Raw genomic sequence first — 23,687 nt, 5'->3', positions numbered from 1 at the left:
AAGTATTTTTTCTAATTTATTTATGATATATAACCACATACAAATACAAACATTCTTATCATATGATCATTCTGTTCTTTTATATAATCAATAACTCACACTATCATCACATAGTTGTATATTCATCATGATCATTTCTTAGAACATCTGCATTAATTCAGAAAAAGCAATAAAAAGAAAACAGAAATTTTCATACATACCATATCCCTTACCCCTCCCCTTCACCGATCACCAGCATTTCGATCTATTAAATTTATTTGAACATTTGTTCCCCGTATTATTTATTTATTTTTATTCCATATGTTTTACTTGTCCGTCAATAAGGTAGACAAAAGGACCATCAGACACAAGGCTCTCACAACCACACAGTCACACTGCAAAGCCATATCATCATACAATTATCTTCTAGAAACAGCTCCACATTTTCAGGCAGTTCCCTCCAGCCTCTCCATTACACCTTAACTAAACAGGCAGTTTCTATTTAACACATAAGAATAACCTCCAGGATAACCTCTCAACCCTGTTTGGAATCTCTCAGCCATTGACACTTTATTTTGTCTCATTTCTCTCTTCCCCCTTTTGGTTGAGATTTTCTCAATCCCTTGATGCTGAGTCTCAGCTCATTCTAGGATTTCTGTCCCACGTTGCCAGGAAGGTCCACACCCCTGGGAGTCATGTCCCACGTAGACGGGGGAGGGCGGTGAGTTTGCTTGTCGTGTTGGCTGAGAGAGAGAGGCCACATCTGAGCAACAAAAGAGGCTCTCTTGGGGGTGACTCTTAGGCCTAATTTTAAGTAGGCTTGACCTATCCTTTGTGGGGTTAAGTTTCATATGAACAAACCCCAAGACTGGGGGCTCACCCTTTTGCTTTGGCTGTCCCCACTGCTTGTGAGAATATCAAGAATGTTTTATTTTTAAACAAACAAGACTTTGATTTTTATTACTTAAAAAAGCTTCATTTTTTAAAACGTCGTTTTCTGACTGTGCTTGTGCCTTCAACATTTTCACAAGGATTTTCCTGCTCCTCAGTCAGGAAAGCATGCTTGAGCCTGTCACGGACACATTTAGCACATAAGGAACCACCACGGCGCATGGTTTTTTGTTTTAGACACCTCATAAGAATATTAGGCCTCACAGCATGGACACCCTGAAGTTGGCTTGGGCACACACCACATGCAGATTTGGAGGCTTTCCCAACTTTCTTGGCACGAAGGTAAACAATTCTACTACTGGGGGCCAGGACAGCCGCATTTTATTAGAAGCAGTATTGCAGGAGTGCCTAGGACGGTATGTCAAACACTGGACCGTTCTGACTGCCTCCATGTAACATCCCCAGAAGCTCTATCGTACTTCTACACTCCGTAACTTACACTTCAATCTAGATTTAGATTTGGAACTGGCTAATGTTTAACATATTCTTTGCTCTTTATCCCTTTGTCATATTTCAGACCTTCCTTCTACATTATTTCTCTTTTCCCTGAAGCTTTTCTTTAAAAAATCCCTCTAGTGAAGGTCTATTGCTAAACTCAGACTTTGTTTACCTGAAATATCTTTATTTTTGTCACTGTACACACAATCTGGATTGACAATTATTCATCCTCAGCATTTAAAGGTATGAGACACCTCCTTCAAGACTCCATTAATGAAGCTGAGAAATCAGCATTGGTTCATTTCTCTCTCCACTTTAAGATCTTCTTCCTATGTGTGTTTTTGTGCAGTTTGACCCTGATACGTTGTTTCAGTTTTGTAAAGCTGATGAAATGCAAAATACCAGAAATGGACTGCTTTTTAACAATGGGGATTTATCAGTTTACAAGTTTCAGTTCTTAGGCCACAAAAATGTCCAAATTAAGGCTTCAACAGGACAATACTTTCTCTGAAGACCAGTTCCTAGCAAGCTTGAGCTCTTCTATCAGACAGCAAGGCACACGGAAATGTCTGCTGGTCCTTTTCTCCCGGATTTCGTTGCTTCAGCTTCTGGCTCCTACATCTGCGGCTCTTTCTCTAAACTTCACTGGAGCTTTATCTGTGAGCTTCTCTTAATCCCTTTTAGCTTCTCAGCAGCTTTTATCCTCTTATGAAGGACTCCAGAAAGAGGATTAAGACTCACCTTGAATAAATGGGTCATATCTCTATTGAAATAACCTAATCAAAAGGTCCCACCCACAATAGGTCGATACCTACAGGAATGGGTTAAAAGAACATGGTTTTTTCTGGGGTATATAACAGCTTCGAACTACCACATATGTCTAGACTTCACTTTTATCTCTTCTATTGTAATGTGTTGGGCTTCCTAAATCTTGGGTTTGTCTCTCCTCAACTCTGGAAAATTCTACACCATTATCCCTTCAGATAGTTCTTCTAATAGAACTTTGATTAGGCATGTGGTAAGCCTTCTCACCCTTACGTTGTTGTACTCATTTTCTATTGAGCATAAAAAATCACTGCAGATTTAGCAGCTTAAACAGCACAAATTTACTGTCTCACAGATCTGTAGGTCAGAAATCTGAGTGGTTCAGCTGGGCTCTGCTCAGAGTATCACAAGGTGTCTCCAGGGCAGCATCCTTACTGGAAGGTCTGGGGGAGAATCCACTTCCAGGCTCATTCAGGCTATTGGTCAACTTCAATTCCTGGCAGCTGTAGGACCGAAGTCCCTACTTCCTTGTTGCCCAAGGGTCATTTTCAGCTTGAAAAAGCTGACTGCATTCCTTGGCTTGTGGTCCCCTTCCTCCACCTTCAAAGTTAGCAATGGCCAGTTGAGTTGTCCTCATGCTCTGAATCTTTCCTTTGTCTCCCTCTTCTACCACATCTCTCTGACCTCAGCCAGGGAAGGTTCTCTGCTTTGAGGGTTCATATGATTAGACAGGGCCCACCTAGATAATCCAGGATACTCTTCCCATCTCAAGGTCTATAACCTTAATCACATCTGCAAAGCCCCTTTCGCCATGTAACATGGTATTTTCATAGATTCCAGGCATTAGGTTGTGCATTTCATTAAGGATGGCGGGCATTATTCTGCCTATCATACTTTTATAGCTCTTAATTTTTCATATTTTACAACTCTTTCTACTACAATCTGGATTATTCCTTCAGCTCTTTCCCAGTTTATAAACCTCTTCTTAGCTGTGCACAATCGGTTATTTAATTCATCTATACAACTTTTATTTTCAATTATATTTTTCTCAATGTTCTATTTGGTCATATTTGATAATCTCCTCATCTTTCAAAACATACATATGGATATTTGATACATGCATATATATATGCATAGTTTATTTTACCTAATAATTTCTATATCTACAATTTCTGGAGGTCTGATTCTCCTTTTTATTGTTCCTTCTGACTCTATCACTTACGTGGCTTGTTTCCTTGTGCATTATGCAATCTTTGACTGTATATTCATGTTGCTTTAAACTTTATCTAAGGGAAGACTTAAAGATTAAGGATATATATTTTTTTCTGCCAGGTACCTCAGAGCATGACCAAATCATGATCACTGTAAGATAAATTATCCACTGTGATTTTTTTTCAGGACACTTGTGTAATGGGAATTCTAGCACTACATTCATAGGAGAGCTGGAATATGGTCCTGAATTTTTAAGGGATAATTTTATCCCTCCACCCAGTGCCAAGATTCCAATAGATAAGTTCCCTTATAATCTCTTGTGGAATGGGATTTTTTTCTTGTTCATCCAATGAGGTGTCACCTTTTGGGTCTCCAATATGACCTTCTACCTCGCATAAACCCTGTACTTTGACTAGCCCACTGTGTCTAGACTTTAAACTACAGGGAGAAAAATAATGTTCATGTCTATTGATCTAGTAATCTCTCTCTAAGGAATATAGCCTAAGGAAATAATTCATTTACAAATATTAAGATGTTTATTTTCTTCCTCAGAAGGAAGAGTATTGAAGAGATCTTTCTGTATGTACTTGACAAGCCTGAAAAATCTATAAGAAATGGTAACATAACTCAATAATTCTATCAATGTAGATAATTAGAGAAAACATGGTTTTCATAAGAGAATTTCTGGCTAATTGGCAATGCTGAAATGGCATTAAACACAGAAGTGATGAAACCTAAGAGCCAGGAGAAGATGTAAATTTTCCAAAATCCTCTAATAAAGTTCCATACTTATGTGATATTTTTTAAAGTATATTAAGCCAAACATATATACATATACAGTCACTCCTGCTCTTTCTTGGCAGGAAAATGCCAAACTCATGCAGAGTCAAGAAAGGAAGATGTATCCCAGCTTTGGGATATATTTTGATAAATGAATAAGCTCTGACATATATAGATTATTACACCCCAAACACCAGGATATACATCTTCTCCAGTGCTCATGGAACATTCTCCACAATAGATCATAACCTATATTTAAAAAGAAGAAAGAGCAAAAATTAAGGACTTAATTGCTTACCTGGAGGAACTAAAGAAAGAACAGCAAACTAATCCCAAAGCAAATAGAAGAGAAATAACAAAGATTAAAACAGAATTAAATGAACTGGAGAACAAAAGAATAGAAAGAATCAAAAAAACCAAAAAGTTGGTCCTTTGAGAAAATTAACAAAATCAATAGACCACTAGCTAGACTGGCAAAGAAAAAAATAGAGGGAGAGGATGCAAATAAACAAAATCAGAAATGAGAAGGAAGTTGTTACCATGGACCCTGAAGAAATTTTAAAAAATCATAAGAGGATACTATAAACAACTATCTGCCAACAAAGTAGAAAACTTAGATGAAATGGACAAATTCCTGGAAACACGTGAACAGGCTACACTGACTCAAGAGGAAACAGAAAATCTCAACAAACCAATCACAAGTAAAGAGATTTAATCAGACATCAAAATCTTCCTACAAAGAAAGCCCAGGGCCAGATGGCTTCACAGGGAAATTTTATCCGCATTCCAAAAAGAAATAACCCCAATCCTGCTCAAACTCTTCCAAAAACTGAGGAAAGAGGAACACTACCTAACTCATTATATGAAGCTAATATCACTCTAATAACAAAACTGGGTAAAGATACTATGAGAAAACAGAACTACAGGCCCATCTCCTTACTGAACATAGATGCAAAAATTTTCAACAAAATACTAGCAAATCGAATCCAACAACACATTAAAGGAATTATATACCACAACAAAATGGAGTTTATACCAGGAATGCAAGGGTGATTCAACACAAGAAAATCAATCTATGTAATACAGCATATTAACAAATTGAAAGGGAAAAATCACATGATCATCTCGATTGATGCTGAAAAAGCATTCAACAAAATTCAGCATCCTTGTCTGATAAAAACACTTCAAAAGGAAGGAATTAAAGGAAAATTCCTCAATATGATAAAGGGCATATATGAACCAGTAGCCAGCATGGTATTCAATTGGGAGAATATGAAGGCCTTCCCCCTAAGATTGGAAACAAGACAAGGAGGCTATTATTCAACATTGTGCTAGATCTAGCTAGAGCAATCATGTAGGAAAAAGAAATAAAAGACATCAATATTAGAAAGGAAGAAGTAAAACTTTCATTATTTGCAGATGACATGATACTATACTTGGAAAATCCTAAGAAATCTACAACAAACCTTCTTGAGCTAATAAGCAAATTTAATAAAGTGGCAGGTCAATGTGCAAAAATCAGTAATGTTTCTATCCACAAGCAATGATAGAGGAGACAATTAAGGAAAAAATTCCACTTAAAATAGCAACTAAAAGAATCAAGCACCTAGGAATAAACTTAATCAGGGATATAAAGGACTTGTACATAGAAACTACATGTCATTGCTAAAAGAAATCAAAGATCTAAATAGGTGGAAAGACATTCTCTGCTCACATAGGAAGGTTAAATTAAGAAATTAAATTAAGAGTATCAATTCTACTCAAACTGATCGTGCTGGTTTGAAAGGATTTATGTACTCTAGAAAAACCATGCTCTAACCATGATCCAATCCTGTGGGAGTAACCACTTCTTTTTAATCCCTATTCAATAATGCAGGTTGGAATCTTTTGATTAGATTAATCTCCATGGAGGTGTGACACACCCAATTGTGGGTATTAACCTTAGATTAGAGGGAGATGTGACTCTACCCATTCCAGGTGGGTCTTGATGAGTTTATTGGAGTCCTTTAAAAGAGAATGACGTGACAGTCACAGCAGAGCCATGAGTACCATGAGAGTCCACACAGCCAGAAACCTCTGGAGAAGAAGGAAAATGCCCCCAAGGGAGCTTGAGTTCATGAAACAAGTTCATGAAACAAGTTCATGAAACAAGAAGCCTGAAGAGAAAGCTAGCAGATGTTGCCATGTATGCCATGTGCCTTTCCAGTTGAGAGAGAAACCTTGAACATCACTGGCCTTCTTGAACCAAGGTATCCTTCCCTGGGTGCCTCAGATTGGACATTTCTATAGCCTTGCTTTAATTAGGATATTTTCATAGTCTTAGAACTATAAACTAGCAACTTAATAAATTCCTCTTTTTAAAAGCCGTCCCATTTCTGGTATATTGAATTCCGGCAGCTAGCAAACTAGAATACTGATCTACAAATTTGTGCTGGTCTGAATCTGTAGTGGATCCCAGAAAAGCCATGCCCTCTGATCCTCATTCAATATTGCTGGGTGGGAGCATTTTGATTGTTTCTACGAAGATGTGACCCACCAAACTGTGGGTGGTAAGTTTTGATTAGATGATTTCCATGGAGGTGTGTCTCCACCCACCGAAGGAGGAGTTGCTTGCTGGAATCCTTTAAAAGAGGAAACATTTTGGAGACTCCCTTTTTGGTAGAGCCACGAGAAAGTCAGCAGATACCACCATGTTCGCCATGTGCCCTTCCAACTGAGAGAGAAACGTTGAACGTTGTCGGCCTTCTTGAACCAAGGTATCTTTCCCTGGATGCCTTAAATTGGACATTTCCATAGACTTGTTTTAATTGGGACATTTTCTCAGCCTTAGAACTGTAAACTAGCAACTCATTAAATTCCCCTTGTTAGAAGCCATTCTGTTACTGGTATATTGCATACTGGCAGCTAGCAAACTAGAACAGATTTGGTACCAGAGAGTGGGGTGCTGCTGCAGTTTGCAAACACCAGATATGTTGGAACGGTGTTTTGGATGGCTAAGGGGAAGATTTTGGAGGAACTGTGAAGAGAATGATGGAGAAGTCCTGGAGTACTTGAAGAGACTGTTGGTGTAAACAGAACCACTGCCAGTCTTGACAAAGGAGAACAAAAAAGGGAAAAAAATGGAGTTTACAGAGCGAGAACCATGGAAGCTTGGGTCTGAAGCCAAGAAACCTCAGCCAGGAGAGTGGACCCACCCATATACATGGAGAGGATGAGTTTACCTCGAAGGGTGAGGATGAGCCTCTCATCTTGTTGCAGTGGAAGAGTTGTGCAGCCTCAGGCCTTGGAGAAGGCAGAGCACGCTCCTTGGGGGACTGGGAGAGCCTGGCTGCCACCACATGGAGGGGTTGAGCATGTGCCCTGAAGATGGCAGAGAGCCCAGGGGTGGCCCTGATGCCTGGAGAGAGTGGAGCCGAGAAAGAGGTAGTCTCCTCAATGTTCCCCAAGGTTGATTTGGAAAAAGGCAGGCCCCTGCATAGGCCCTCGGAAAGGGTGGGACTGCCACTTTCCAAAGCCGAAGGATGAATGACTTTCAGACTTTGAAATCCAATGGTGTTTGCCCTGCAGGTTTTACATCTGTGTTTCTTCCAATTTCTCCCTATGGAAATGAAAACCTGTATGCTGTGACTGTCCCTCCTTTGCATATTGGCTCCAGACAACTTGTTTTGAGATTCACAGGTCCACAGCAAGAAGAGAATTTTTTTTTTTTGCATCTTAATATTGTTTAAGGTGATGCGAGTAGTTGCCAAGTTGACAAGGGGTGGACATGTGGTAGTTATATTCATTTGTCAACTTGGCCAGGTGAAGGTACCTAGTTCTGTTGCTGTGGACATGAGCCAATGGTATGTGAACCTCATCTGTTGCTGATTTATATCTGCTGTTGGCTACTAGGCATGCCTGCTGCAATGAATGACGTTTGACTTAATTGGCTGATGCCTAAATGAGACAGCGCAACGTAGCACAGCCCAAGCAGCTTGGCATACCTCATCTCAGTACTCGCAGCTCAGCCCAGGCCTTTGGAGATGCACAAAGAAGTCACCCCGGGGAAAGTTGTTGGAACCCAGAGACCTGGAGAGAAGGCCAGCAGAGACCATCGTGTGCCTTCCCATGTAAGAAAGAACCTCAGTGGAAAGTTAGCTGCCTTTCCTCTGAAGAACTAACAAAATAAATCCCCTTTTATTACAAGCCAATCCGTCTCTGGTATGTTGCATTCTGGCAGCTAGCAAACTACAACAAGATTCAACATAATACCAATAAAAATTTCAATAACCTACTTTGAAGACTTGGAGAAGCTAGTTATCAAATTCATTTGGAAGGAAAAGGGACCTCAAATAGCTAAAAATATCCTAAAAAAGAACAATGAAGTGGGAGGATTAACAGTTACTGATTTTAAAGCTTATTTTGAAGCCACAGTCATCAAAACAGCACAGTACTGGCACAAAGATAAGGATTGACCAATGGAATCAAATTGAGAGTGTGGAAACAGACCACCAAATCTGTGGCCAACTGATCTTCGAGAAGTCCCCCAAATCCACTGAACTGAGACAAAATAGCCTTTTCAATAAATGGGCATGGGAGAATTGGATATCAATAACCAAAAGGATGGAAGGGGACTTTTACCGTACACCCTATATAAAAATTAACTCAAAGTGGATCAAAGACCTAAATACAAGAGCCAGCACCATAAAACTCCTAGAGGGAAATATAGGGAAACATCTTCAAGACCTAGGAATAGTAGGTAACATCTTAAACTTTATAACCAAAGCATAAGCAATGAAAGAAAAAAATAGATAAATCGGAACGCCTCAAAATAAAATGCTTCTGTGCCTCAAAAGACTCTGACAAAAGGTGAAGAGGTAGCCAACTCAATGGAAGAAAATATTTGGAAATCAACAGTGGATGAAGGTTTGATATCCTGTATACATAAAGAAATCATGTAACTCAACAACAAAAGAACAAACAACCCAATTATAAAGTGGGCTAAAAGTATGAATAGATATTTTTCCAAAGAACAAATACAAATGGTTAAAAACCAAGCTCAGCTATAGGGAAATGCAGATCAAGACTACATAAAATGAGCTACCACCTCACACCTATGAGAATGGCTGCTATTAAATAAACAGAAACTACAAAAGTTATAAAGGATGTGGAGAAATTGGGACACTTATGCACTGCTGGTGAAAATGTATAATGGTATAGCCGCTATGGAAGACAGTTTGGTGGTTCCTTAAAAAAACTAAAAATCAAGTTGCCCTATGACCAGGCAATACCACTATCAGTATATACCCAGAAGAGCTGAAAGCAGTAACACAATCATACATTTGCACATCAATGTCCATAGCAGCATTGTTCACAATTGCCAAAGACAAAAACAATCCAACTGCCCATCAACAGACGAGTGGATAAATAAAATACAGTATATACATATGATGAAATACTACACAGCAGTAAGATGAAATGAGGTCCCAAAGCATACGACAACATGGATGAACCTTGAGAAGATAATGCTGTGTGAAATAAGTCAGACACAAAAGGACACAAAACTGTATGATTTCCCTTTTATGACCTTGGTAACGGTAAACTCAGAGGCTTATAGTATAGAATATAGGGGATATAGTGATTCACAGAAGCTAGAGACGGGTGAACAGTTAGCTAATGAGGTTGAACTTCAATGTAAGGGAATGGATAGAAGTGAAGGCAGTTCTTTAGTGGTTCTATATGTAATATTGCCATATTGAAGGTGAACATGATTGAAAGGGTTGTATAGATCCATTTTGTCCCACCGTTTAACACTACAAATATAAGTAAGTTCTTGCATGAACTACTTCAAAGGTATGAGACTTGTACAAAGAATAAATCGTACTGGGCTATAGGGGGGAAATAGCAATGCTATGGTCTATGCTTAGCAAGAGGACATCAACAGTATCAACAGTACCACAGCAATACCAGAGGTAAATATTTGGGAAGGACATGATTTAAGGGGAGACTGATTTTCTATTCAATGAGGGTATATTTAACAGTGATTCTTCTCTTGGGAGAAATGAAAACGGTCTAAAATTGAGTGTGTCAATGACTACACAACTAAGTGAGGATTATGTGAGACATAGATTGTTGATTTTGGGCCCAAAGGATGGAGGTCGGAAGGATACAGTGACTGAGAAGTAGAATGGCAAATTGTGGTGTATACATATGATCAAATATTGTGTGGCTACAGAAAGGAAAAAGTCCTGAGGCATGCAACAAGGTGAATGAACCTGGGGGATGCCATGTGATGCAAAATAGGCCAGAAACAAAAGTGCAAATATTGTATGGACCCTTTTAGAAAATAATTATAAGAAAATTGGGGCCTAAACGATGAGCTCTTAGAGCAGTCACATTTAGTTCAGACCTGCAATTGTTATTTCTAGATTTTGAGAGACTGTGCTATATATGTATAACTTGGTATTTCATTGGAACTTTGGGTACCTATGTGAAACCTAAGACTCAGAGTAGGAGTTCTGCAGGTCTGAAAATCAGCATTGCCACATACAACAACTGTTAAAGAAAGTGAAAAAGAGATCAGGCTTTAATTGAGATAAGAATGACGCCGACTGGGTTTAATTAAGATAAGAATGACGCCGAATCAAACTGACTGATACTAAGGTAAATCAGAATATAGGGTAAGGAAGAAATTGTCTGTATTTTAGAACTTTATCTACCCAATGAGACCAAAGGAAGAGAGGTTTATTTTGTCCAAAACAAATTTTCTATAGCACATAATCTAACTCAACCTGTCTGGATGGATCATTTACACTCCCAAACACACGGAGCCCAGAATGGGAACAAGGGCTTGTAATTCTGTACAACTTAATGTAATGCCTGATACATCCCAGAGTATTTTGAGCAGATAATAATAAAGTATTGGCAAAGTCCCTTGTGAGATGAGAGAAAAAATATGGAACTATAAGCTTTACCACTGGGGAAACCCTGATACTGTCTCAAACATTAGGGACTCCCAAGTCAATAGGCCAAGCCCTTCATCCTCAGGCTTGCTGCTGCAAAGCTTATTTATATAGTGGAAAAGCTAAGCCTACCTATAGTTATACCTAAGAGTTACTTTCAGAAGACCTCTTTTGTTGCTCAGATGTGGCCTCTCTCTCTCTAAATCCAACTCTATAAGTAAAATCATTACCCTCCCCCCTCTACTTTGCACATGACTCCCAGGAATGAAAATCTCCCTGGTAACATGGCATATGAATCCCAGGGATGAGCCTGGCCCTGGTACCACGGGATCAACAATGTCTGGCTGACCAAATGGGGGAATAAAATTGTAACAAAATAAGGTATTAATGGCTGAGAGAATTCAAATAGAGTCAAGAGGCTATTCTGGAAGCTACTCTTAAGCAAGCTTCAGCTAGATATTGCTATTTACCATGGTTAGCCAAACCCCAATCAAAATCATTCCTGCCAACCCCAAAGAACACCTACGGCTCTATCTGAGATTCTACAAAAGTTTCTCATACTGGTTAATTTCCAGAAACCTAAAACTTCCAGATGGGTTCTTCGGCCAGATAAGTCCTGAAACCTAGAACTACAACTAATTCAACCCCATATAGAATAGGCATGGTCCAAGTACACCTAAAGACCTGCAGAAAAATCAAAGGAGAAGGAGGCTTTATAACAGAGAAGATAGTATTTAACAAATGATATGAGCGCTTTTAGTCTCCAGTGTCTTGGAGCAGATAGAAGGAAAAACCTAAAATTGTGGATCTATAACCCATACCAAACTCTGAGATCTGTTCTGTAACTACTTGCTACAATGTAGTGTGAAATTTGTTGTTTCTTATATATGTTATATTTCACAATAAAAAGTATATTAAGGGCGGGCCATGGTGGCTCAGCAGGTAAGAATGCTTGCCTGCCATGCCCGGGGACCCGGGTTTGATTTCCGGTGCCTGCCCATGTGAAAAAAAAAAAAAAAGTATATTAAGCAAAGCATATATACCTATACATACACATACACATACACAAACATATATATATATACAGTCACTCTTGCTCCTCCTTGGCAGGAAAATGCTGAGCTCATGCAGAGTCAAGAAAGGAAAATGTATCCCAGCTTTGTTTGAGTAGAAAAATAGAAGATGAGTTACACTGTGGACAAGTACAAACAAAGTGTCACAATAACAAAATGGGACAGTATAATAAATCGCAGGGCATTAACCAGATCTCTAAAAATCTCTCTTTCTGCTGAGTGTGATTAGCCAGGAACAAAAGGACAAATACTGTATGGTCTCACTGATATGAACTGACATTAGTGAATAAACTTGGAATATTTCCTTGGTAACAGAGACCATCAGGAGATAGAAATAGGGTGAGATATTGGGTAATTGGAGCTGAAGGGATACAGATTGTGCAACAGGACTGAATATAAAAACTCAGAAATGGACAGCACAATACTACCTAATTGTAATGTAATTATGTTAAAACACTGAATGAAGCTGAATGTGAGAATGATAGAGGGAGGGGGCTGGGGACATAAATGAAATCAGAAAGAAAGATAGATGGTAAAGATCAAGATGGTATAATCTAGGAATGCCTAGCATGTATAATAATAGTGAAATGTACAATGTACAAATTTTAAAAATGTTTTTGTATGAGGAAGAACAAAGGAATGTCATTACTACAGGGTGCTGAAAATAGATGATAATTAATACTTTAAAATGTCACCTTATGTGTGAGACTAAAGCAAAAAATGTTTATTTGTTACAAAATTTATATTTTGACTAGAGCATTTCCTAATATAACTCATGTAGATAGTTTGATTGAATGTCATAAGTACTTGGAATCTCAGGTAGGACATGAGATTTTGTTAGTTTGTCCAAAGTGATGCCCCGATGAATCCCAGAGTGATTTGATCAGTGACTAGAAAAGTGTTTGCAAGCCCCCTTCGGAGAATGGTGAGAGTGGGGAGAAATTCAACTTCCCCAAGTTGAATTCCTGATATTCTCACAAGCAGTGTGGACAACCAAAGCTATAGGCTGAGCCCCCAGTCTTGGGGGTTGTTCATATGAAACTTAACCCCACAAAGGATATGTCAAGTCTACTTAAAATTTAGGCCTAAGAGTCACCCCCAAGAGAGCCTCTTTTGTTGCTCAGATGTGGCCTCTCTCTCCAGCCAACACGACGAGCAGTCTCACCACCCTCCCCTTCTCTGCGTGGAACATGACTCCCAGGGGTGTGGACCTTCCTGGCAACGTGGGACAGAGATCCTGGAATGAACTGAGACTCAGCATCAAGGGACTGAGAAAAACCCTAGAAGGAGCTGAGAATTAACACCAAGGGACTGAGAGAACCTTCTCGACCAAAGGGGGAAGAGTGAAATGAGACTAAGTGTCAATGGCTGAGAGATTCCAAACAGAGTCGAGAGGTTATCCTGGAGGTTATTCTTATGCATTAAGTAGATATCACCTTGTTGTTCAAGATGTAGTGGAGAGACTGGAGGGAATTGCCTGAAAATGTGGAGCTGTGTTCCAGTAGCCATGTTTCTTGATGATGATTGAACAATGATATAGCTTTCACAATGAGACTCTGAATGTGAAAACCTTGTGTCTGATGCTCCTTTTAGCTACTATATCAACAGAAGAGTAGAACATATGGAATAAAAATAAATAATAGGGGGAACAAATGTTAAAATAAATTTAGTTTGAAATGCTAGTGGTAAATGAAAGCGAGGGGTAAGGGGTATGGTATGTATAATCTTTTTTTTCTCTGTTATCATTTTATTTCTTCTTCTGTTGTCTTTTTATTTCTTTTTCTAAATCGATGCAAATGTTCTAAGAAATGATGAATATGCAACTATGTGATGATATTAAGAATTACCGATTGTATATGTAGAATGGAATATCTTAATGTTTTGTTTGTTAATTTTTTTAATTAATAAAAAAAGTTAAAAAAAAAATCTCTCTTTCTGGATCTTTTCCATCCAGACTAGTGCAACAAAATGCACACCTTAACTGATCTCCCATTTTCATCTCATCTCCTTGAGATTCATTTTCTAACTGTAATCAAGGCCATTTTTAAATATTATACATAAATCTGATTATATCACTCCATCTGCTTCAAATCCTCTGATGACTTCCTATTGCTCTAAGGATGGAGACAAAAAAAACCAACCCTGAATTTCCAAGAGGAAAGCCCTGCAAGCTGGTCCCCCCTCCTCTCCAGCCCCGCGTCTCTCCACTTTGTCTTTCTCCTCTCTAGCCACACCTAGAATATTATCTTTCAGTTTCTCACCTGCCACACTCTTCCCACCACAGGCTATTGCATCTCACAGGCTATTGCATCTCACAGGTTATTGCATCTCACAGGTTATTGCATCTCACAGGCTATTGCATCTCACAGGTTATTGCATCTCACAGGTTATTGCATCTCACAGGCTATTGCATCTCACAGGCTATTGCATCTCACAGGCTATTGCATCTCACAGGCTATTGCGTCATCTCGTATGTTCTCGCCCCACACTTGACCTAGTAAATCTCATGCGTTCTTCAGATCTGACCTCAAACATCCCCTCCTCAGGAGCCTCCCAAAACAGGCCTTGTTATTCCCTCTTAGGTCACTGTTGTTTTAGTTTCCTGTTGCTTCTGTGACAAATTACCATAAATTTGGTGACTTCAAGCAACACAAATTTATTCTCTTACAGTTCCAGAGGCCAAAAGACTAATATTAGTTTCACTGCACTAAAGTGAGTGTCCTGGCAGGGCTGGTTTTCTCAGGAGATTCTAGGTGAATATTCATTTCCTTGCCTTTTCCAGCTTCTAGGGACCACCTATATTTTTGGCTTGTAGCTCCTTCCTCCATCTTAAAGTACAATCACTGCAATCTCTGCTTCCATAGTCACATAGCTTTCTCCCTAGCGCTGTCCCTCCTGACTCCTTCTTATAAAGATTACCCAGGGTAATCTTCCCCATCTACAAAGTTTTACGTAAGACTCCAGACTCACAGGCTCCAGGGATTAAGAGGAAGAGATCTTTGGTGGACTATTATCCAGGCCATGCAACCATGTACCTTTCCTTCAAAGCACATACACAGTTAGTAATAAAATATTTTATGCTTAGTTAAGTTGTCATTTGATTAATGCCCATCATCTCATTAGACTGTAAATGCCACAAAGGTAAGAATGAAGTCTGGTTTTGTTCACCATAGGATCCTCAGCACCTAGGCTAGTGCTTGGCACAAGGAAAATGCTCAATAAGTATTTGTTCAATGGACAGATGGATTCTTACCCAACCACTAAGAACAATAATTATGATAGTAAAGTGGCAGGCTGTTATATGGAAACTTTTCATTTTAGCTTCCATTATTGTTTTTTGCCTTGTGCAATCAATAAAAACCAAGAGGGAAAAACGTAGTATTGAATAAACTCATAAGAATGTTACGTTAAACAAAAAAAAATTTTTTAAATAAACTGATTACTTACTTAGTATCCAAAAGCTGAAGCTGGTGGTTACTATCTCTGTGGGACATCTTCAGTTTGGTGCTTTGCTCTGATATTGACAAATCCACTCTGTTCAAAAGCTGAGATATCTAGAAAAAGAAAGCTTGCTTGTAAATCCTATCTAACCTTTCAAAATGTCGTTCAGAGGAAATTTAGTAAGATATATTCCAGACAATGGCAGTAAAGATTCAATCAACTTAGTAAATCCAATTAGGATCTTTCCTCATCTTTCCATCACTATGTTCTTTTATAAATGCCCTCCAAAGTCAAGAAAACAGCATTGCCAAAATATTCCTTAGTCTCTGGGCACTTGGTCCTACATTTCTCTGATGAGTAAACCCAGATCCTGACTCGGAAGACTGCTGCTACCATCTAGTATGAAAGAAAGTTGCTTTTTTACCTTGGAATTTCTACCATCAGAATGGCTTCTAGTTACAAAAATGGAATTCTTATTACTTACAAAGTCCATTAAGATCCTGGGCCTCCATATCGAGTCAGGTCACCAGAAAGTATCATTTGTAGACTATATCCCTCCTGATGCTTTCTCCCGTCTCCTCTTTTTTTTATTTTTCTTGTGGGGTGGGGGTGCCTGGGCTGGGAATTGAACCCAGGTCTCCTGCATGGTAGGTGAGAATTCTACCCCTGAATTCCCCTCCTTTGTCTTTTTACTAAAAGTTATACACTAGTTTTGTGTGAAATGCCTGCATTTTCCGCAAAAAAATTTGTTGTTTAATGTTCCATACTTCAAGACCCTTGGAAAAAGTATTTTTAAGATCTAGAAGAAGGAAATATTATGTCTTTTTTTTTTATGGATTTCTGCATGTATTCTACCTGCCTTGGCCATCAGGTAGCTCAGTTACCTCTGTCTAAATTTGCTGATGGAATATTTCTGTCCTCACTCCTTCTTTAAAATAAAAAAATTATTGGAATTGTTTTTTTATTCTTTTTTATTTCATGCTTTTATATCTGTGTGTTTTTAATAAGTAGATTCATATCCTTATTGGGAGCTGTTAGGATATATCCAATAAGGTGACCAGATGTCCCTATTTTACGGGACTGATCTTTGATCTTTAAATCAAGGACAGCAAACTGGATACTACGATGAGAAAGGCCCTTGATAACAGGCACTATTACGGCAGCAGAAAGCTTCTAAGTGGCCAGAAAAAAAGCTGTAAAATGCCAAGAGTTTTGCTTTGTGAAATCAACTGGTGAATTTCAAGGTATAACACCCTAAAATGAATTAGATGACCCACTTTCTAGCTCGTCCTAATTTTGTCCCCCTTAAAGACTAAGTGATGAGAAAGCACATAAAATGAGTCCCAGCGAAAACATAACTGTTTCCTGAACCCAAAATTGCAACAAGTGGCATGTAAAAGAATGTTTGATTGCTTACCTGTACAAGAGGTAGTTTTGGAGATATAATTTAGAATTTTTGGAATATGTTAATTGTTTTAGGAATGAGGGAAAAGAATCTCTCAAATTAGAGCCGTACTGAAAAATCTTGCAGGTTTGGTTGCTATGCTCATGCAGGGCCATGCCAGTAAAGTATAGGGAAGGAAGAAGTAAAGAAAAGAGATGCTTATGATTTGCATAAACCCATGCTGGGTGCCCCACCTGGTTTCTCCTGTAAGAAATAACCAACACCATGTTATTCTTAGCAAAGAACAAATTACCCACTTTTAAAAAGCTACCCGAAAGAAGTCATACCTGTCCCTCTGCATCTTTGATTTTTGTTTCCAAGATAAGTTTGGCAGCTTGCTGTTCTTTGTTCAAGTGCTGAAGCCCCTCATAGGTTGTTTTGTGCTCTGCAGAGAGTCTGGCTATGCTGGCATCACATCTGTTCAGATAAACACCAATGCTTGCTCACATTAAAGTTTTAAAAAACATGCACCAAAGTTTTCTTACATATTATAAAATGCATGACATAAACTGTACTATCATCATCCTTTCAGTAGAGGTTCAAGGAAATTCAGAGAGCTGCCCTCATTATGGTTTTTAAGTTAAAACACAGGGCTAGTGCTTAATCAGACTAGAGATGTGCCCATCAAAGGAGCAAAGGCTTTACAACGCTCCTGGGTACAAAACCATATATGCAATGTGAGCCTAAATACACAGAGCACAGAGAGTGCACAGTGTGTGGTCTTTTGCTCTTCAGTACCAATCCTATCCTTTCAAGTTCTGTGCTTCCTTGGATTCTGGAAGCAACTTCTACCACAGTTGAAAGTACTACTCCAAACCTTTTACCAAATAACCTTAGAGCTCTATGCTTTGAGTGGGATCAGAGCAAGGGAAGGCGCCACGATGCTCAAAGGATCTGTGACAGATAAGCTAGGTATGGAGCTTCTCTCAAGCGCTGACAGGAAAGTCACAAAATGTACCCCTAGGAATTTACAGCAAAATCATGCCCTGTTCTAAGGCATTCATTTCTCCTTTGAGAAGTGGCTGCTGGTTGCTATTGGAGCCTAGTGGAGAATGAATGCCTAAGCACGCACGTTAAGTGACTCTGCAACCTGTAGCAGTCTAACACATATGCCAAGCCATAAATGAGAGTCTCTGCAGCGGCACTCCATCTTCAAGGAGGAGGGGTCTTGAGCAGGTTCTAAAGGCACAAGTAAGCGACATGAGCCCAGATTCCCTGGCATCTACTCCTGTTATGGTGTGAGCTCTCCTTTAACCCACACCTGTAGCCCCTTGTGGAACTCTCAGGAAGGAGCTGACCGAGAAAGAAGAAGTCAGGCCAGGTTTTCAGATGGTCCTACCATCTGGAAGAAGACTACTGAAGCTTATAGGCCCACTCAGGGGTAACCCTAAGGATACTTAGGATGGAAAACACTCACAGTTGGCAGAATTTCAACAGTATATCTGGGGGTTCATTTTGCCTTGAAGAGATGGCCCAACATTCATAGGAGGTGGCTAATAGAGAGAGACTTGGAAAAACTATTGGCAGATTGGTGATGAAGGGAAAACATTTATAAATGGATCAATCAGAATTGACACAGAGTATCTGCGCTCCTTGTGACGGCTCACCAAAGAGTTCCTGTTGAGGAGGGGCTCCCAGCAACTGTGAACAAGGTGATACAGTCATCGGGTATCAGTCACCTTCTCCCAACCACTTCAGCTACTGCTATTTCAAACGGCCAACATGTGTCCAATGGCCATGGCAGGACTCATGAAGATGGACTTCTTTTTACCAAGGCCAGTGTGGTTACCATCACTTCTGAGCACCTACCCTGTGAATGGCAGGTGCCAAAACTAAGGCCCCAACATAGCAACATGCCTCAGCTTACCACCTGATGCCAGGTTGATTGTGTTAAACCCTTTCCATCATGGAAAAGGCAGCAATTAATAATATCACATTCCTTGCCATGGCACCTCTGTCAAGAGTACCATTCATGGACTTCATGAATAAGTTATTCACTGTGGTATGGTGATAACCCTCATAACACTGCTTGTGATCAAGCAACTCATTTCAGATCCAAAAAAGTTATTCAAGGGATGCATAGCCATGGGTTTCCCTGGTCTTACTATGTACTCTATCATCCAGAATAACTGCCCTGATAGAATAATGGAATGGCCTATTAACTCAGTTATGGGCCTGGCTGGGTGACAACACCCTACAACAATGGGGTGTTGTCCTACCAGATATAGTTTATGCTCAGTAAAAACAAGTAAAATAGGGTGGTGTTTTTTCCCATAGTAAGATACACATGCCCAGGAGCAAAGATAATTTCTTACTGCTATCCCTAGTGAACCATTTGTAAAATGTCTGCTTCTCTTCTTTCTATCTTTAGACTCTGCTGGCTTCCCAAGTCAAGGATGCTTTAACCAGGGGTCACAACAATGGCTCAAATAAACTGAAGTTGTGGCTGCAACCCAGCCACTTTAGGGTCCTCAGCCTATTGAACCAACAGGCGAAAAGGGGGATTCGTGTACTAGTTGCTGTGATTGATCACCAGTGTCAAGAGGAAATGAGATACTGCTATTCAGTGGAGTCAAGAAGGAGAACATATGAAATCTTCTCAGTACTTCCATGCCAAATGGTGAAAGTTAAAGCAATATTACAATAAGCCAATACACATAACGTTTTCTAATGACTCAGACCTTTCAGAATGAAGGTTTGGGCCACCATACCAGGTAAATAACCACAAACAGTTGGGGTTTCATTGACAAATGGGACATGGAATGTGAGGGTGAAGTAGGAAGTTATAATTATCAACTATGGCTCCATGACCAGCCACAGAAAGGAGGACTCTATGCATATCTTCTTACTTGTTTTGTAAACACATATTTTCGTATAGCAAACAGTTTTTCTTCTTCTAGTGTATTGACAGAGATTAAACTTATGAATTTAGTCCTTAAGGTCCAGGATATCAATGGGGTTTTGGTGACTGAACAGAAAAGGAATAAACATCACCCAGAGACGGAACCAATCGTTGATGGGACTTTAGAATCTTACTTTGGGGGGAAAGATGGGTATCTTCATTTACAAAAGAGATAGTTGATTAATGTTATTGTTACTGTTTGGAGTCTGAATATGAGGAGAAGGGTATGTCTGGATGCACCACACCCACTAGGCCAATCTCTAGTCATATAATAGGGGCGAAAGCCCAGAAACTGTACTCCCCTGACTTCCTCAGCAGGTTTCTGATTTAGAATCTACCAATGAAAGGCAAAACTTGGAAGGCAGAAGGGGCAGAGAAGCCCTTACTCACCCCAGCAGCGGTGGACAGGCAACGGGCAGACTGCAGATGTGGGGTCGGCAGCCACTTCCAGGCTTGCTCTTGCAAACCACTTACTTCTGTGCTATTGGCAGTTAAAAAATCACCCAAGACTCTTTTCTATGATTCTTATACTTCCTATTTCCCTGAAAGGCAGTTTTTCTTCACCTTTATTCCTCCAAATCTTCCCACGGTTTTGCAAGTCTCTAATTTCCTGCATTAAATCCCTTCCTGCGAACCTACCGTGGTTTCTGTTTTTCTCACCAAACTCTGTCACAGACAGTCATTAAAATTTTATAAGGAAATATACCAAATATTAACCAACTGTCGCTGGATCATGTGCGATTTTTACTTTCTTTTTCCATCTTTTCTAAATTGTAAGCTTTCCTACAATGTGTATAGAGTTTTATAATCAGAAAAAAAGTTACACAAGCAAAATATTTTAGCTAAGAGCCATATATAAACAATGTATTACAATTTTAGGAATATGAAGTGATTTACCATCTCTGCCCAAGTATCTCATGAAGCAGAAGTGAGGCTGGGGAACAGAAAGCCAGAACTAGAGACACAGGATATAGTCAGTGTTGGGAAAGTTAGATCAGGTTCAAGGTAAATATTCTTGCAACTTGGAGGCGTTCCATGATGTTGTCTTCAAATTCAATGAATCTATTTTCAACCACATAAAGCCTAGAGTTTGTTGGGCCTGTTAACATGACTGTGCAGTTTATTTTCAAGAGATCTAATTTTTTTTTCCTTTTATCCATTTGATCTTTTGTTTCTGCCTTTCTGTTTAATAATTTAGAGTTCTATTTATGGATATTAATCTGTCTTTGATTTGTTTAGGTATCTTAAACATATTTACTTTGAATTCATTTGGTTCCAGTTTTTTTCTTTTTTCAGCTTTTTTTCCATAAGCGGTGGAGCCAGGTACAAGGCTCCTGTCTTCTGCCATGAGTAGAGCTCGTTTTTGCCTTGTCGCTCTGTGGAAACTGAAACTCCTTTTCACTTCCATCTGTTCTCAGATATAGAGCCCCAAAAGATCACAGCTTTGCTCCATCCTCTATACCACCCATGTGCAATTCATTTTCTTCTATTTTCTTTTGTCCTTGTGGGTTTATACCTTTTTTTTATTCATCATTTTTATAGGTTTTGAGGAAGAAACCAAGATAAGGCATGTATTCAACCCACGCATGTTTAGCTGAAATATTCTCAATTTGCAACATTTTATTACAAAGTAATTAATGAATTGGTTAGATATTCTAGCTTATTAGTAAGCCTAACAAGCACTGATATGTTCTCTAATCTTTATTACTTAAATAGTGTAGATCAGTGATATTTTACTTTCTCTAGCATTTGGAGGAATTTAATGTAACCACTGACAATAAATATGTTCATTTTGGTGGCTGACTGCAAATATCCTATGTGATTTAGTGAGTGAGGCTCTTTTCAGTATCTAAATCATTTAGGGAATGGTTTATAAATTCTTTCAATGGAGATACACATCTTAAGGAATGCATCCCCACTGCATTTAGGAAGCTATTTATACACTGAAAGAGTCTCTAAAGAATGTTCTTTAGAAAGGAGAAAAGAGTAGCCAGAGGGAAGGAGTGGGATGCATGAAACAATGGTGGGTAAATTGATAAAATTGTTGGTAAATTTAATTTATATTTGACTCTAAAGAAAGTAAGCAACCAGCTCAATTAATATTCCACATTTCCTTTAAGTCCTTACTTGGTACTGACTCATGTTTTCTCTAAGGTGAATAATTATTCAGCTCAATCATTTTGTTAAAATGCTATAATACTTTTTGGGAGTAACAGAAAAAAAATCATCAGGATAAAATTTTTCTAAAACATTGACTCAGAACATTTTTAAAAGCCAATCTGAAAAACTGTCTATATGCGTATGAAAAAAAATGCTATTTTTATAACAATAAAATATGCACAAATTCAAGCAAGAATTATGCCACTGTTTGATACTGGAAATATTTTTTAATGTTAATGTCTAAAGTTGTGAAGGGTTTGTGAAATCAGGATATATCATACACAGTCAGTAGAAATAGAGATTTTGCAGACTTTCTAGAAGGCAACTTGGCAGTATTTATCCAACATCTTGAAACATAAATACATTTCAATCTAGACATTAACTCCAAAGCAAAGCAGCAAGGAAAAAAAAAAGCAAACAAAATAAACCTCTGTATAAATTCTATGTAAATCCTCTTGAATAACTCCTGTTGTTTTAGGATAAAGATTGAAACGCTTTAAAATGCCCAGAGAGAGCTGATCTCTACTCACCTATCTCCCCAGCCTCCTTGCACACGTTTCTGCCTCTCTGCATCCAACCACACTGAATATATCTCAGGGCTTTGAAATTACCTTACTCCTTCCCTGCCTGGAACACTCTCCCCCGACTCTTTCACTTTGATCAGTTGCTATTCATCTCTCAGAGCCAAGCCCACACATCACTTACTTAAGGAAACCTAGCTGGAGCCCCCAGAGTAGATCAGGTATGCCATTAAATATTCTCAGGACACCCCACCTTTCTGTTTCACTCAATGTCTCATTATTAAAATATTTATCATTTATTATAACTATTATTATTTTTTTACCTCAATTGCCTAGAATTGGATTAATCTTAATCCTTGCGTCATGACATACTTTCGTCATCACCCCATGCATGCTGTGCTTTATTCAATTTAATAACCTCTCACATAAGTAAGCATTTAAAATCTGATGGACATTCCCTTGCTTTCCGTTTAAGATAATTATTCACACACACATATCTTCAAAGGATGTCGTGTGTGTAGTTTTAGTTGAATTTAACTTTAAAAAAGGCATTGTCATAATGACTCACATTATTATTTATCCATATTATGTCATATTCATCTATATTGTTATCCATATTCATTATGGTTGTACATTTTGACTGCAGAACATTCTATTTTTGTTATAATTTATTTGTCCATATGCCCATTGATGAGCAATTTTGGGTTATTTCAGGGTTTTGTAATTGTGAACAGTAGGCTATGAACATTCTTACACTTTTACACGCCTCCTTGGAAACCAGTGCAATAAATTCTCTCGGGCAGGAGGATACAAATGCTCAACATTAGAAGATACAATCAGATGATGTGCCAAGGTGCTTCCGTTAATTTATACTCCCACCAGCAGAGTACGAGAGCATCTGGGTCCTCTCTGACACTGGGTATTTTTAGATGTATCAGATGCCAAATCAGCTAAGTAAAAACATACATAACTTCTTGTGTTTTGATTTTCATTTCCCTGATCAACCAATGAGGCTGAATCTCTTCATGTGTTCTTTGCCCACAAATGCTTCTTCTTTGGTAAAATGCTTATATATGTCTT

The 23,687-nt window shown here is 38.8% G+C and overlaps 1 protein-coding gene across 2 annotated transcripts in view; it reads right to left on the bottom strand.

The window, feature by feature from the left end:
* Window positions 1–23,687, bottom strand: part of FAM81A (family with sequence similarity 81 member A) — an 84,722-nt gene that overhangs the window by 11,441 nt on the left and 49,594 nt on the right. For both annotated transcript variants that reach the window (XM_077126641.1, XM_077126642.1), the window contains exons 5-6: window positions 17,312–17,441; window positions 15,587–15,693 (exon numbers count right to left, since the gene is read on the bottom strand). In XM_077126641.1, the coding sequence (XP_076982756.1) occupies window positions 15,587–15,693; window positions 17,312–17,441 (237 nt within the window). The remainder of the gene's footprint in view (window positions 1–15,586; window positions 15,694–17,311; window positions 17,442–23,687) is intronic.

This window comes from Tamandua tetradactyla, chromosome 14 (genome assembly GCF_023851605.1).
Source record: "Tamandua tetradactyla isolate mTamTet1 chromosome 14, mTamTet1.pri, whole genome shotgun sequence".
Taxonomy (NCBI): Eukaryota; Metazoa; Chordata; class Mammalia; order Pilosa; family Myrmecophagidae; genus Tamandua; species Tamandua tetradactyla.
Note: the sequence above shows the minus strand (reverse complement) of the source record. Positions and strands in the feature narration are given on the sequence as shown.